Source organism: Balaenoptera acutorostrata, chromosome 19 (assembly GCF_949987535.1).
Source record: "Balaenoptera acutorostrata chromosome 19, mBalAcu1.1, whole genome shotgun sequence".
Lineage (NCBI taxonomy): Eukaryota > Metazoa > Chordata > Mammalia > Artiodactyla > Balaenopteridae > Balaenoptera > Balaenoptera acutorostrata.
The window spans coordinates 60,912,427-60,929,355 of NC_080082.1; the positions used below are offsets into that span (position 1 = coordinate 60,912,427).

At 46.8% G+C, this 16,929-nt stretch overlaps 1 protein-coding gene across 1 annotated transcript; it reads right to left on the minus strand.

Moving 5' to 3' along the window:
• Positions 1-4,287: 4,287 nt before the first annotated feature.
• Positions 4,288-16,220, minus strand: LOC103001299 (sialic acid-binding Ig-like lectin 5). Its single transcript, XM_057533665.1, has 9 exons — positions 16,124-16,220; positions 15,666-16,046; positions 15,164-15,442; positions 14,866-14,913; positions 13,847-14,104; positions 13,480-13,764; positions 13,156-13,255; positions 12,236-12,317; positions 4,288-4,479 (listed from the first exon to the last, which is right to left on the minus strand). Exons 1-9 carry the CDS (start codon positions 16,158-16,160, stop codon positions 4,288-4,290), a joined length of 1,662 nt encoding a protein of 553 aa, XP_057389648.1. The 5' UTR covers positions 16,161-16,220.
• Positions 16,221-16,929: the final 709 nt, after the last annotated feature.

The following is a 16,929-nucleotide window of genomic DNA, read 5'->3' on the forward strand; positions in this document are numbered from 1 at the left end:
TCAACACTGGGGAGGGACGGAGAGAACCAGAGCTCAGAAAAGTATGACACTAGGATGAACCTCATGCCATCTCCCAGTGTCCTGCTTGCCCCCATCCTGGCACCTCTGTTGCTCACAGAGCAGTCATAGGTGGAGGTCCTCAAAGAGATGGAAAAGGCCCAAGGTCCTTGATCCTCCCTTGCAGCTTTTGACCTGGTCTGTTTATGGGCATAGGAGGATCGTAGTCTATGTTGGCCCCTTCCATAAATCAGAAGATGTAGACTCTTTTAGAGTAAACCTAGAAATTTCAGGATGAAAGAACGTCAGAGCATGAAGAAGCACTTTGTCCTACACAGTGTCCCCAATCTTTATACCTGCAGCTCCTACCCTTTGTGCTTCTCCAAGTTGTACCCCAAAGTGGAGACCAAGGACCCTGCATAGAGTCACGTGTTGCAGACCACTTACCCCTATACACTCGCAGCCAGGGAAGTGGCAGCAGCTTGGGCTTGGATGGGGCAAGTCTGGGATGCCTGACACCACCAGATCAGTTCCTTCTATCTGGAGATAAAGGGCAGCTTCAGAAGCAGCAGTCATCCAGAGACTCTTTCTGGATTGGGCTGCCTCCACTCCTCCCTCTTTCAGGAGCTCTCCTTCTCCCCAGTGATGACCAGGGAAGTGAAGGCTGAGCTCTTCTTATCCCAGGTCTGATGATAACCTGTCAAGGTGGTTCCTTCCATCCCACTCGCCACTCATGTTGCCTCCCCCAAGTGTCCATCTCCATCCCCTTCAGAAAATGGATGGACTGTGGTCTCTCGCTGCTCTCCTCGAATTCTCTCAGAGCAGGGGAGTGTGGGGGGCACAGGACCTACCTGAAACGGAATCTTCTCAATCCTGGCTCTTAGCCCAGGCCTGATCACACAAGAAGCTTCAAGAAGGGATGGCTGACCTCAAACTCATCTGCAAGGGGCTCCTTCTGGTCAGAGGCTGAAACTGAGAACTGGGGTGCTGGGTCCAGACCCAGAATTGGGTGTGATGTTTGCAGGTTTCTGGTGTCAATTTCAGTTCAGAAAGCCACTGGATTTGTATGTGGCTCTCGGTCCGTTCTCAGGTTTCCCATGAGCCCTGCACTCGCACCTTCAGAATGAGTTCTAACTTCTGTACAATTCCTCCAGCCTCAGAGAGTCTCCCCTCTTTATGGTATCTATCGAAGCTTCCTCTCCTTACCCCACTGCTACTTTTTCCTGACCTTGCCTGGCTTCCTCTGTACTTCATGATAACTCTCTCCATGCTGTGGTCCACTGAGGCCACAAGATCTTTTCCCCAATCTGAATATTTACCGTTCATGGAGAATAAAGGAAAACTTAGAATTTATTTCTGTGACCCATCAGCTAAACCAGACTTCTGATACTTCATTCCTTTATTTGAGCTGAATCAGGACGTGGCAGAGCGCCAGGCATAGAAAATGATCATAAACCATGTTCTCTGTCATCCAGAGTTCCATGACAGTATGAGAAAGGATTAAAAACAAGAGCAAACTATCACCGTACTGGAAAGTGAGGGGAGAAAGGGGAGGAATCTGACACAGGGAAGATTTTCTGCAGGGGGTGAGGGTAGAGTCAGCCCCGAGGGGCAAGGAACTGTGAGAAATACATTGTGTCTCTGAAGCTAAGTCCCCTCTTCCCTAGGATGAGGAGAATTTCAGGGGAGACTGAGGAGGAATTGGCTGTCCCCTGATGGGCACCTCTGTCCTGAGGGACAGAATGTCACCACTCCCATTCCCCCAGCCCTCTTTCCTCTGCAATTGAGACAGGTTAGGGATCTGCCCCCAGGGGGCACTCCAATCACCCTGCCAGACCCTGGGGAGGTCCTAGCTGAAGGGTTGACGCTGTCCATGGTTCTGGATCATAGCTGGGCACTGAGTTCAGGAAAACCCCAACTCTTCTCAAGGACCCCAATCCACAGGCACAAGGTCCTGAGCCTTAGGCCAGCAGGGCACCTAAGTCGGAGGGGCTTCAGAAGGGTTTCTTTTTTAATTAATGTTGTCATGGTATCTAATTTTGTCTGCTTTTACATTTGACCTTCTCTATCCTTATAATTTAGATGCATATATTATAAAGAGCATATACTTGGAATAAGAATCCAAGCTGACTCTCTGTTTTTAACTGAAGCATTTATCCAATATAGTCAATGTAGGTACCCCACGTTACATTTTATTTTCTATATGTGCCACCAATTTCACATTATTTTATCTCTCCATTCTTGTCTTCTTTTGATTTACTAAGCTTTTTATAGGATACTTTTAAAGACTTCTAGTTTGTAAGTCATACATTCTGATTCTATTCTTGTCGTCATTACCATAAAATTCCTGCATGCATAATTAACCTATTAAAGTAAATGAAAACCTCTATCTCCTCCTGGATAATCTGCAGATATTAGGAAATGTAAAGTCCACTTACCTCTCCCTGCCCTCAGCTTTGGACTCAGCTGTTGCTATTGTCAGGAAATCTTTTTAAGTTTTTGGTCGCACCCCACATCATGTGGGATCTTAGTTCCCTGACCAGGGATCGAACCCACGCCCCCTGCATTGGAAGGCCGAGTCTTAACCACTGGACCTCTGGGGAAATCCCTATTGTCAGGAATTTTTAAACTATCTTCTATTGTTACTCTACAGGTAAAGAACCCCCCATTTATTTGTTCTAAATTGTACTGCTTCCTCATCTTTGAATTATCTTTACAGAGTATAGGTTATAAAATTATATTTCAAGATAGTATTTGCTTTCTTCTGCTCTCCATGGTGCTATTTGATAAGTCAGTCAAACTGCTCTTCTTTGGAAGGTAATTGGTCTTTTTTATATATAAATTAATTTATTTTATTTTATTTATTTTTGGCTGCGTTGGGTCTTCGTTGCTGCACACAGGCTTTTCTCTAGTTGCGACGAGCGGGGGCTACTCTTTGTTGTGGTGCGCGGGCTTCTCATTGCGGTGGCTTCTCTTGTTGCAGAGCATGGGCTCTAGGCGCACGGGCTTCAGTAGTTGTGGCACGCGGGCTCAGTAGTCGCGGCCCGTGGGCTTTAGAGCGCGGGCTCAGTAGTTGTGGCACATGGGCTTAGTTGCTCTGCGGCATGTGGGATCTTCCCAGACCAGGGATCGAACCTGTGTCCCCTGCATTGGTGGGCAGATTCTTAACCACTGTGCCACCAGGGAAGTCCCCATGAAGGACTTTAAATGCTGGGACAGATGCGTGCAATGTACTAAGACCAGGAAGCCACAGACAGGTTTGTGCAGGAGAATAAGGGTCAGCCCTCTGGCTGTTGGGAAGATCCCTTTAGGGTCCGTAAATGAGATAGGGAAGGGATTGGAGGTCAGGAAGTGAAGGAAATGTGCTGCAAGAATTGACAGATAAGAGTGAGGCAGGGAGATAAAGATTATGAACCGAATGTCAGGCTGAGGGGCTGATCTCTCCCTGGGGAGGCTTCGAAGAGTTCTGGGAAGGAGAATGACATCAACAAGTTGCCACCCTTTCCTCTGTGCCTGTTGTAAAAAATAAATAAAATGAAGCCTCAATTTAATAGAGTCAGGAGACCAGAGGGGGAGCTTTCACCCCCTGTGATGATAGTAGAGCCCAACAGGAAGAAGAGAGACTGCTCTTCTTTCCTGGCAAGGACTCAGCCAATGAAAAGCCAGGGACTCTTTGTTTACTCTAGCCCCCAACTTCCTTTGCCCCTCTGTAAAAGCAGTCTCCTTCCCTTGCTGTGTCAGCACTTGCACATGGCTCACAATGGTTGCAGACCCCAAGTTGCCATGCTCAGCTAATGCGGAATAAACCCATGTTTGCTGGAGAAATGTCTGGCCGTCGATTTTTTTCAGGTCAACACTAGTCACCCCCAGCCTCAGGAGAACTTGCCAGGAGGACCTTTCTGTTCGAGGAAGAGAAACCAGAAGACACTAAGCGCACGCCACATGATGGGACCTCTGTTGGTTGATTTTTATGTGTTCTTTCTTTAATTCTCACACGACTTTGAGGTAAGACACATGATCTCTGATTTACAGAACGGAACACTGAGACACAGAGAGATGAAGTGAATTGCTTGCTAACGATGCCTTAGGAAGTGCTGGAACCTGCATTTGATTGAGCCCAAGTCTCTCTAGTCCTATCACCTGTCTTCTTTCTGCTCTACCTGGGGACACTCACACGGTAGTTAATGCTAACACTGCCACAAAGGCTTCATCAACTAGTCCCTGACTTCTCCTCTTCCCCACAGAGGCTGTGATTCCTCCAGCCAGGACCAAGCTCTGGGCGAGTACTCATTAGCTTGTTTTGATCTCTGAGTACTCGGTGGTGCTGGTGGCCTCCTGGTCCAAAGGCTCCCAAGACTTCATCCCGTGAAAGCTGAGGGAAGCGTAATGGAGCTCCTGTTGCTCCCCTGAAGGCAGGACATCCTCTGCAGGGGATGACGTCTGGTCTGGGGGGCCGTCTGGCCAGGGCTTTTGCCTGGAACCCTGAGTAAAAGGGAGAAAAGGGAGTCAGAGAAGGAGTAAGGCAGGCACTTTCCCCTCCAAGGGAAAGTCAGCCTGATGGGACATTTATTCATTCATCTTCTTATTCCACACGTGTTTCCTATGAACTCAAATATTCACTCATTCATTTACAATTTTGTAATACTAAGACTGATTAGGCCATATCAAGGGCTTACAAATCGTATTTCACCTTCACAAAAAGCCCCAGTATGAATGATACTCTCATTATCCCCATTTTACAGGTAGGGAAACTGAGGTGGGGAGGGGTAAAGTAACTTGCCCAAGGTCACTCATATAGTAAATGGCAGAGCCAGGACTCAAACCCAGGTCTGCTGTGTTATTGACAGTGTCTCCCATGCCAAGTCCTGGGCGAGGGGCCAGATGGACTGTGTGAGAAAACAGACATGGACCCTGACCTCAGGCAGCTTACAGTCTGCTAGGAGCACTGGATTAGAGACAAGTAAACAAAGGAAATTTCTAACTTCGCGGTGTGTTGTGAGATAGCTTATGCAGAAACTAGAAAAGAGATGGCAATTCTGGCTTCCCTGGTGGTGCAGTGGTTAAGAATCCGCCTGCCGATGCAGGGGACACAGGTTCAAGCCCTGGTCCAGGAAGATCCCACATGCCACGGAGCAACTAAGTCCATGCGCCACAACTACTGAGTCTGCGCTCTAGAGCCTGCGAAACACAACTACTGAGCCCGTGTGCCGTAACTACTGAGCCCGCGTGCCACAACTACTGAAGCATGCATGCCTAGAGCCCGTGCTCCGCAACAAGAGAAGCCACCGCAATGAGAAGCCCACACACCACAACGAAGAGTAGCCCCCACTCTCCACAACTAGAGAAAGCCCGCACGCAGCAACGAAGACCCAACACAGCCAAAAATAAATAAATAAATAATTTTTAAAAAGAGATGGCAATTCTGGATCCTGGGCCTGGGCTCCATAAAACAAAAATGAAAATAAAGCAGGACCCAAGTCTCCCAGCAAAGATGGTACCCAGACACTGGTAAGCCATTCCCTTTTCTCTCTCAAGTCTGCCCACACCCCTACATCATCATGCTATAGAAGAGTGTGTTGAAATCAACATTAGCCTTCAAAAGTAGCTCAGAAAGAAAAAAAAAACGAGTTCCAGGTTAGGAACAAATGGTTTTATGACCTCAGAAAAAAAATAGAATATCCAGACAGAGCTGCCCATATCAGACATGAGCAAGGTAAAATGAAATGACAAAGCAGCTAGGTGTATTGACGCTACTGCAGCCAAAGAGGGAGAAATAAGGATGTGCGTCCATTAATAATAGCCTTACCATATATTAAGAAGGGATTAAATTGGTCATCATAAGGCAACATGCAGCTCAGATTAATAAACAGGAGAAAGTGATATGTGCATTCTTTCATTCAATACCTCTTTGCCAAGTGCTGGCTATGAGTTAGGTGCCGTTCTTGCAAATGAGGACATAAGAGGAACTGAAACAGCCCCAAATACCTGCCTTCATGCAGTTCCTTATTAGAGTGGAGAATAGTAACATTAGGTAACAGTTGTAAGCAATTTCCCCATGACCTAGGCACATTTCTAAGCATTTCTCGTAACAACCCAATGAAACAGTTACCACCATATCCACGGTCTCATTTCCAGAAGAGAAAATAAAGAAACAGAGAGGTTAACTAACTTGTCCAAGGTCACACAGCTTGGAAGTGGTTGGATCGAGGACTTGAACACAGGAAGTTGAACTCCAGGGCCTATGAAGCTCATCGCTTTACTATTCTGCCTACAGTATGAAAGTTACAGAAAGGTTGAGAGTAAAATAATGGGGAAAACAAAGCTCTCTGTCACGGTTCCTGTCAAGATAGTGAATTCACACATGCCACTGGCTCTATTCACCAAGATCCAACAATAGAAGAACTACAGATGGAACTCCAGGATGACAAAGTTTTAGAAATCAATTAGTCGATTGCTTGATTAATCAGTTGATCACACCGAAGTCCCTGGGGGGGAAGTAAAGGCTAATGTGAACAAATGGGGTCGGGGAGGTGATGTGCTGCAGCCCAGGGCTGGGGAATCTGCCTTGTTGATGAGAGGATGTTTCCCCTCAAATGTGCTTGAATTCTGCTCCTTTCTCTCTTCTACTCTTGCCTTGGGACAATCATTGCCTGCAGAATTCAGAGAGCGTGGACAGGGCAGTGATATGCAGGTGCCCAGAGGTAAGTGCTGGATAAGCACCGTAGTTTCCCTGGAGTGAAGAGAAGAAAAGTAGACTTGGAACCTCACTGGCCTTTGGGATTTTTGTCATCATTTTCTCCTTTCCAAACTACAGAGTCTAGTGGATCAAAATCCACGAAGAGTCCCTGCCCAAAGCTCCTTCTCTCTGAGGGTCAGAAGGCAAAGGGGTGACTTAAGCTGCTTTCTTGCGGGGACAGGAAGTGGGAATGATGGGCAGTGGTTTTGGTGCCTGGGGGAGCTCCACCCTGGGGCTGGTCCCCGTTGCTCCTTTGAGCTGACACAGACTATCATCTGCCCTTCACCTTCACCCAATCAATACTCCAGACAGAGTAACTAACATCCCCAGGGGAATATGCCCTCCCAGCTCACAGGACTGGACACCTGTGGAGTGTAAATGTCCCAGAAGGAAAACAAACCAACGGAACCTGGGAACTTCCTGTACCTCCAAAGCACAAGCATTAGAACACTTTGATCAAGGGTTTAAACTAAGCACGCTAAATGCACTAAGAGAAGTGAGTGATGATATTACCATCGTGAAAGTGAGAATAAGAAATTAGGTACATCAGTCAATAACTCTGCAATATCTTTGTATGATGACATATTGTAACTAGACATCATGGTGATCATTTTGAAACATACAGAAATATTGAATCACTATGTTGTGTAACAGGAACTAACATAGTGTTGTCGGTCAATTATACTTCAAAAATGAACAAACAAGCAAACTCATAGAAAAAGAGATCAGATTTGTGGTGATCAGAGGTGGGAGACTGGGGGAGGGGGAATTGGATGACAGTGGTCAAAAGGTACAAACTTCCAGTTATAAGATAAATAAGTACTAGGAATGTAATGTACAACAGGATGATTATAATTGACACTGCTCTATGTTATATATGAAAGTTATTAAGTGAGTAAATCCTGAGTTCTCATCACAAGGAAAAATTCTTTCTATTTCTTTAATTTTGTATCTATATGAGATGATGGATGTCTGCTAAACGTACTGTGCTAATCATTTCATGATGTATGTGAGTCAAATCATTATTCTGTACACCTTAAACTTATACAGTGCTGTATGTCAAATATATCTCAAAAGTGCGAGGAAAAAAAGGAAATTATATACATCAGAAATTATGTACATAAAATGTAAAACAAGAAGTCATGTAATCACGTAAATTATGTGAGAAGGAAATGTGTATGCAGTTCTGTAAAAAGTGGAAATATTATGTCTGAAAAATAGAATAGGAAGACCCCAATGGCGGAATGAAGAATAGAATGAATACAATTGAAGGCACGTCAGTGAGCTGGAAGGGCCTCTGACGTCGCCCCTAGAAGGAAGTAGGGAAGGATGAAGAACACAACATATGAAAAGAATAGTTGGAACTTCCCTGGTGGTCCAGTAGGTAAGACTCCGCGCTCCCAATTAAGGGGGCCAGGGTTCAATCCCTCGTTGGGGAACTAGATCCCGCATGCGTGCTGCAACTAGAACCTGGCACAACCAAAATAAATATTTTTTTAAAAAAAGAAAAGAGGGCTTCCCTGGCGGCGCAGTGGTTGAGAATCTGCCTGCCAATGCAGGGGACATGGGTTCGAGCCCTGGTCTGGGAAGATCCCACATGCCGCGGAGCAACTGGGCCCGTGAGCCACAACTACTGAGCCTGAGCGTCTGGAGCCTCTGCTCCTCAACAAGAGAGGCCGCGATAGTGAGAGGCCCGCGCACCGCGATGAAGAGTGGCCCCCGCTCGCCGCAGCGGGAGGAAGCCCTCGCACAGAAACAAAGCCCCAACACAGCCAAAAATTAAAATAATTAATAAATAATTAATAAATAATTTAAAAAAAAAAAAGAAAAGTTACAATAGATAGAGGACAGAAATAGAAAATCTCAACTCAGATTATAATAGTCCCCAAATGATATGCTTGTTTTTTTTTCTTTTTGGCCACGCCACATGGCATGTGGGATCTTAGTTCCCCAACCAGGGATCCAACCCTCCGCCCCTGCATTGGAAGCATGGAGTCTTAACCACTGGACCGCCAGGGAAATCCCAACAGTCCCCAAATGAGATAAAAAGGAAATTAAAAGAAGAAGAAATATTTGGACAAAAATAGTGGAGATAAAATTGCCAGAATTAAAGAAAAAATGAACCACTTCAGCTCAAAGGACCCCCAAAACACAAGAAAACAGACAAGGAAAAGCCCACATCCAAATAGAGTATTCTTAAGAATATCAAAACCAAGGAGAAACGTATAAACCTTTCCAGGGAGAATGAGTGGATTACCTACCAATGTGCGAGACCTAAGATTTCTAACAGCGATACTGGGTACAAGAAACAATGAATAAAGTGTTCAAAGCATTGAAGCGAAATCACCTTGATCCTGGAATTAATATCCTGCCAAATGAAATTCAACTGTAGGGGCATAAAAATATTTTCAGACACAAGTCTTAATACAGGAAAACCCAAATGAGAACACGTTGGGAGGAAGAATTCAAATAAAAAGAATTCAAATAAAAATAACAAAACTAAGAAACCACACGCAAGAAATATAGGATACAAAGGTGCTCAAATAAATACCTCAGGAAAAAGTGTACCTGTATATATATTTGTTAAAAGACCAGAGAATGGAAAAATGTTAAGTGTGTTCATAATTACCCAGAATGAAAACTGGAGATCTAGAAAAAGAACCAACATTACAGTAGAGGGTGGACAGAGGGGAAACCAATAGATATAAAAGCACTCGAGTTCTTTTTGTTAGGTGTAAGACAGAGATGTTAAATTTTTAAATAAGAAAGGAGAAAATGAAATATTGAAAAAAAATGGAACCAAACAGAAGAAAGAGGTAAAATAGTACAAAGAAATCCACATGTATCAATAACCACAATAAATACAAATAGAGTGAACTCAACAGAGGATGTCAAATTGCATTTTTTAAAACCTGGTTATACACTATTTAAAAGAATCACTGCCAAAGCATAAATAAAATGTTGGAGGGGGGCGGGGAGAGGAAAGGATGGAGAAATCCTTTCTAACTGACGAATGACAAATTGGTGTATCTGTTTTAAGATCTAACCAAATAGACTTTAAAACAAAAAGTATCAGTAGGCACAAAGACGATCACTACATGTGATTAAGTGTGATAAAATGTTCAATTCACTAAGATACAATACTTCTAAAATATACAGTTTTAATTTAAAAATACATCAATTATAAGAAATATATTTGATAGACCTCCAGGGAAAAATTGACAAGTAAACTATCATAATGTAAGATTTCAAATATTGATAGGTCAGGAAGACCTATTAGGAAAGATATGGATTTGGATTTGAACAATACAGTTAACACACTGGCCTACTCATCTTACCTGGAACTTATGAAATAGGAAATATATTTTTTTCTGAAGCATATAGGAAATATTTACAAACATTCATCACATACCAGGCCACAGATCAAGTCTCAACAAATTTAAAAAATAGGTATCATAAAAACCATGCACTCTGAGAAAAAACTCAATTTAGTTAGAATTTAAGGATGGAAAGATGTTTTTAAATCCCCATACATTTGGAATTTTTTTTAAATCCCCAATAATTTAAGATTCCAGAAAGAAATCACAATAGGGTTTTAGCAATATTTAGAACTGAATGATCTTAAAATAACACATTTCAAAATGTGTGGAATGAAATTAAAGTCGTATTCTGAGAGAAATTTATCCAAAAATACTTTTATAATGAAAGAAGTGTGCTATATATTAATAAGCTAAGTATCCAGCTTAAAAACGTAGTGAAAGAACATTGGAATAAACCAAAGCAAGTCAGTGGGAGGTGCTAAGGAAATAAGAATAAAAATTAATAAAATGGAAAACAAAGATACAGTGAGAAATCAACAATCCCCAAAGCTGTTTTTTTAAAACTAATAATAAAAAATAGGCAAACGATTACCAAGAATTGTCTAGGAAAAAAAAAAAAAGAGGGACTTCCCTGGCAGTTCAGTGGTTAAGACTCTGTGCTCCCAATGTAGGGGCTGTAGATTTGATCCCTGGTTGGGGAACTAAGATCCCCCAGGCCGCACCAAGCGGCCAAAAAAAAAAAAAGTCACAAAAAACTGATGTCAGGAATGTAAAAGGGGAAGTAATCCTAATTAAACAGTACGCAATTAAGAGACTACTACCCATAACCTTTTGTCAAAAAATTATAAAACTTAGGTTAAATGAACAAATTTTTAGGGAAAGAAAAGCTCACTAACGGACACATAAAATGACTGAATTAGGAAAACTGCACATAAAGACAAGAGGAGGCGCAGGTGGTAATACGAGCGACACATTAATCATTCAAGAAACGGGTCATTTCAGTTTTATACACTCTCAGATAATAGAAAAAATGGGAATATTCTCCAGTTCCTCACTATTATCTTGATACTCAAACAAGCAAACAACACGGAGAGAAAGGAATACAAGAGGTCCATTTTACTCTTGCATATATGTGCAAAAGTGCTCAACAAAAGTTTAGCAAACTGAATCTACTAGGGGGTAAAAAAAACAAAAAAAAACAAACAAAAAAACCCCCCCACACACTGAACAATTTGGTCTTTTCTCAGGAATGCTAGAGTAGTTTCATGTTACAAAAATCTAACTGTTTCATTCACCATTGGTAACAGATTGGGGGGAAAATCATATTACTAGATGTATCTGAAAAGTTCAACTGAGATGTATGATAAAAACTTAAAGTTATTTAGTGATAGAAAAGAACTTCCTTACCCTGATGAAGTTTAGGTTATCTACACTAAAAAACAAAACAAAAACCTACAGCAAAAACCAACTTAAATGGATTGGTTAAACTTAAATGGAATAGTGGGTGCCTTTCCTTCAAAGCCAGGAGTAATATAGGATACCCATGATCACCACTTCTATTCGGGTTTGGAATCTTAGCCAGGATATTAAGACAAGAAAAAAGAAGGAAATGCTTAGTTAGGATCAAAGGGAAGAAATAAGCTGTTATTATTTTGCAGATAATATGATCATTGAATTTGAAATCCTCAAAGATTCTGAGTGGCACCCAAGACCAACCTGTAATATTTTTTAGATTGCAAAAATCCATTAAAAATACTTCTATGTTGGGACTTCCCTGGCAGTCCAGTGGTTAAGACTCTGCCCTTCCACTGCAGGGGGCACGGGTTCGATCCCTGGTCAGGGAACTAAGATCCTGCATGTCATGCCACACGATGTGGCCAAAAAAAAAAAAAGTCTATATACAAATTATTAGAACTAACAGGAGAGCTTAGCAAATTGGAAGAATATAAAATCAATCAAATAAGTCATTACATTTCACTCACTGCTGCACCTACTGAGAGAATAAAGATAATTCTCGGCACACAGACAGATGACACCCCAGTAGAGGTAAGTGTCACTGTGAAGAGATACACATTGATAGTGAAGACCAGGGAGGAGCAGGAAATACTGAGGAGCTCAGTCTGGCCACCGAGTGGACATGCCCAGGGCTCCCACTGCAGGAGAAGACGCCCACATCACTCACCCAGGCGATGGTACCCATGACGGGGTCTTCACTATCCACGCCCTCTGGTCTCCTGGCTGCCTGCTTTCTGAGGGCTTTCACTCTAAGAGAAGAAAACAATGTAAGAGAAGAGAAGAAACTGCAGCCAGGATGGCTCGGGCAAAGGTAAGCAGGCTGTCCCCACTCCCTGGTAAGACAACTGAGGCATCCGGACCCTGGAACCGGACTCGGAGGCCTTCCTGACGTGCAAGTGAGTGCTTCAACCTCTTGGATGACCAGGACCTTGGCCAAGACTGAATTTCCATCACTAAACACCCCACTTACACATGAAAACTTGCACATGAATGTTATTATTATTGGCAAATGATAGCCAAAAAGTGGAAACAACCCAAATGTCCATCAGTGGATGAACGGATGAGTAGAAATGTGCTCCATTCATACAAGGGAACATTATTTGGAAATAAAAAGGAACGAAGTACTGACACATGCCACAACATGCACGAACCTTGAAAACATCACGCTAAGCGAAAGAAGTCAGTCACAAGGGACCACGTATTTTATGATTCCACTTATATGAAATGTCCAGAATAGAGGGACGGAAAACAGATTAGTGGTTGTCTAGGGCAGGGGACGAATCGGATGGGATGACAAGGGGTGTGGGTTTCCTTTTGGTTTCATTTCATGGGCTAATGAAAAAGTTCTATCAAAATCACGGTGATGGACACACAACTCTGAATAGACTAAAAACCAATGAATTGTACACCTTAAATGTATGGGAATTCTATCTCACGAAGGCTGTTACCCATTCCCCACCCCCTGCAAAAAAAAAGACCCCCTCTGGATCTAGTCTCCTCAGCTCTGCCTTTCTGGGATTAAGTGACCTTTCTCTGGACTGCCTACCACACACCTCCCTGTATGCCTCCCCAAGAACACAGGCTTACATGCAAAAGAAGATAAGGCACAAGCACAGTGACAGCAGGACCATAGCACCAGCACCTGCAAGGGCCCCACCAAGCACTCCGGTCAGGGATGCCGGTTTCCCTGCAGAGGAGAGGGCTGTGAGATGAGCTCACTCCCGGGAGTCAGTCTCTTGCCTTCCCACCTCCTTGCGGAACTTGCTGGAGAAGCCCTTCAGGTCTGAGATGGCGCAGCCTGCCCGAGCAACCGCCTTCCGTCCAGGCCCCAGCCCCGCTCCCACCAGGCATCGTCTTCTAGGACCTTAACTCCTTTCCCCCTAAGCCTCTGCCCCCAACAGGCCCCCTGACCTGGCAGCAGCAGGACAGTGGCGCTCTGGGCCCCGTGGATGTTCTGGGCCTCGCAGCTGAGTCTGAGGCCAGAACTGAGCCCCTCGCTGAGGCTCAGGGAGCTGTTGGACCAGGGCCCAGCCGAGCTGGAGGTGACCTTGAAGGAGGCGTTGCTGAAATTCCCCTCCAGCAGCCCCTCCCCCAGCCGCCAGCGCAGGGAGGGGGCCGGCTGAGCTCGGCAGGAGCAGCTGCAATGCAGACCCTCATCCTCCGGGGAGCAGGAGGGTCCCAGCAGCTGCGGGGGGTCTGTACAGAGGGAGGAGAGTCAGCGGTGCCTCCCCCCTCACCTGGGCCCAAGTGTCCTGCCCCCAGGGGCTCCCGCACTCACAGACCACGGAGAGGCTCACAGAGGTATTTTGAGAGCCCAGAGGGTTCTGAGCTCGGCACGTGAATTCTCCTTCTGCAGCGCCTAAGCCTGGCAGCTCCAGGATCTTGGTGCTGGAGATGCGGGTGGCGTTCAGGGCTGGGGACGCCCGGAACCAGCCCAGCCGTGCGGGGGGGTTGCTGTCAGCAACACACAGCAGTCGCAGCGCCGGGCTCTCCGAGATGAGAAGGGCCGAGGCCCTGTTCTGCAGAGCCTTGAGGTCTTTGGGGGAAAGCGCAGCGAGAGCTAGCGGAGGCCGAGGTCTCACCCCTCCCGCCCTCCCAGCATCTAGTTGGCGTCTCCCTCTCTTCCCCTGGCCCGCTAGCTTGCTTCGCTGTGGCTTCCCAGGCTGGACCCTCACACCCGAAGGAGCTTGACCCAACGTGGCCAGGCCTAGTATCTTCAGGGGAGGCTCAGTGTCTCAGTGGGACGTGCCCGGGCTGCTTGGTGGAAAGAGCACAGAGAGCCTCAAGCCTTGGGAAACTGAGGCAGTGAAGGCACCAGGAAATGGGACTCAGGAGGCTTCTGTGGAGGAAAGCCACAGAGCAGAACCGTGGTGAAGCGAAATGGGCTTTGACCAGAGTGCGTGAGTGCGTATGTGTGTGGTGTGTATGTGTGTGTGGCCTGTGTGTGCATGTCCATGCGTGTGTAGGTGCATATTTGTGTGTGTGTGTTGCATGTGCATGTGTGTATGTGCGTTTCTGTATGTGTCTGTGTGTATGTGTAGAGATGTGGATTGGATATGTGTGTATGTGCATGTATATATGTATGTGTGTGCATGTATATATGTATGTGTGTGTGTGTGTATATATGTATTGAACCTGTGTGTGGACTAGTGCCTGGGAGGTGGGGGAGGGAGGGTGGTGATTTTTATCCTTGCTCTTCCCATACGTGATGGCAGTCAAGCCCTAATCCCACCCTCTCTGCTTGGAGGTGGTCCCAGGAGCTGGACCCAGCCCTGGAGAAGAGCGGTCCTTTCCTACCTGTGACATTTCTGAAGCACAGGTTGATGCTGAGGTTCCACGGAGCGTCTAGGATGGAAAGATACGGCCTTGCTTCAGAGGCGAGGAGTGGGATGCAGACTGACCCAGCACCCAAGGAAGGAAACCAGGGAGCGGGGATGGCTGCCCTTCATGGCCTCTCCCCACCTCGGCTCCCAACGCTCAGATCCATAAAAGAGTGAGCTGGCCCTCGTTCCATCCCTGCCCTCCACACACACACACACACACACACACACACATGCCGACTGCCCTCAGGGACCCAGCCCCCCTCCAAACTCACAGGAGACATTGAGCCGGATGGTTCTCTCCATGGTCACTTGATCTCCTTGGAGTTCCACACGACAGGTGAGGTTGCTGCCATGGTCCCGGCGCCTCGGGGTGAAGGTCAGCACCGAGGACTGGAGGGTCTCTGGGTCCACGGCGTCAAGGGCATCCCCCGCCCAGGAGAATGAGAAAGCTCTTCCCCCATCACAGACTAGAGACAGGCGGCAGGTCAGGTTTGTGGGGCGGCCGGACTCCAGAGCCTCCAGAAAATGGATGTCAGGTTTCTGTGTTGGGGCTGAGGAGGACAGAGGGAGATGCCTGGGCCCCAGGGGGGTGGGGGCCCAGAGTGGGACCCTGAGAGGGACCCGTGCCTCAGAGCCACAGCTCACCCCAGGTCCTGTGTCTCTTCTGAACCCCTAAACCCCGAGACCTGGAGCAGGCAGTGGTCCTGTGTCCTGTTCCTGTTCTAATACGGGAGTCTCCACGTCCCAGGGTCCTCTCCTGGGCCCCTGCCATACCTGTCACCTGCAAATTCAGCTTCTTATCTCTGTAACTGTATTTCACATCGTCTGCCTCCACTCGGAAGACGTAAACTCCTGTGTCGCTCATCCTGGCATCTCTGATGTTCAGGGACCAGTTCTTTTTCCTGGGGTCCCCGAGGAGGTGGAATCGGCCCTGGGTCTCTGGCTTCACTTGTCTCCATGGGTTGTTTGTGGCCACAGGATCACTGTGGTGTATGTTGTCCCCTTCCCGGAACCAATAGATGAAGGGTTCGCCAGAGAAGGGCCACGACCTCCGAGGGTAGGAGAAGGAGAAGGGCACGTGGACGCCCAGGCACGCCTGCACCGTCACTGAGTCCTGCACTCGGAGCTCGTACCCTTGGTCGTCCTGCAGGGACCCTGGGGGACACAGAGGCTCCGCTGCAGCTGCGGCCCCTCCCCCACCCTTGCCGCCCCTCCCCCCTCGGCCCACTCACCCCCCCACAGCAGGGGAAGCAACAGCAGGGCCACCATGTCCGCGTCCGCCAGCGCAGAGCCCGGGTCCAAGTGCCTCCGTCAGGGAAGGAGGCGCCGCGAATGTGGGGAGCGACCGAGGAAGCCCCAACCGGAAGCCAGTGGGTGACAGAGAGACAGCCTTGGCCCAGCACAGAAGGGGAACTTGGACGCCACAGGCCGTAGGGGTGAGGTGGGGACCGAGAAGTCACGCTGTCCCACCCTCTCCCCCCGCCCTACGCTGCAGGGGAAGATCCTGAGGCCCCTGGTGTCGGAGACGTTTCACCGCATGTGGCTCTGAAATGATCACCTTCCAAACGATGTTCACGTCCACAGTGGGATCGCCGAGGGGGCCAGTGCAACCAGAAAAGAGAAACGGGGTCTAGCCCTGCTCATCCGGCGGGACCCACCCTGCGGCTGAGAAACACTCAACATTCTGGAAAAGAATATTGAAAATTTTCTCAAAACCATTCACGTTCGGGCAGGAAGGAAGTTTCCAGACCCAAACACAGTATAAGGTGGAACCCAGAAAGGAAAGCTGAGCATTAAAAGCTCCTTTACTCTGAAGGGTTTTCAAAACATGGCAAACGGGGGTGTTGGTCTTCATGGATCTAAGGGTCTTGTGGGACCAGCCGTGGAGCACAGGCCCACGAAAAACAGGGCGGGGAGGGGTGGGTAAAGGGAGACCCTTGCCCCATTCAATGGGCATCCCGAAAGGCTAGACCACACAGAGAAGCATAATTCAGGACCCCTCACTCTGCACTGCCTTTTTAAAAAACCCCCAAGAAGG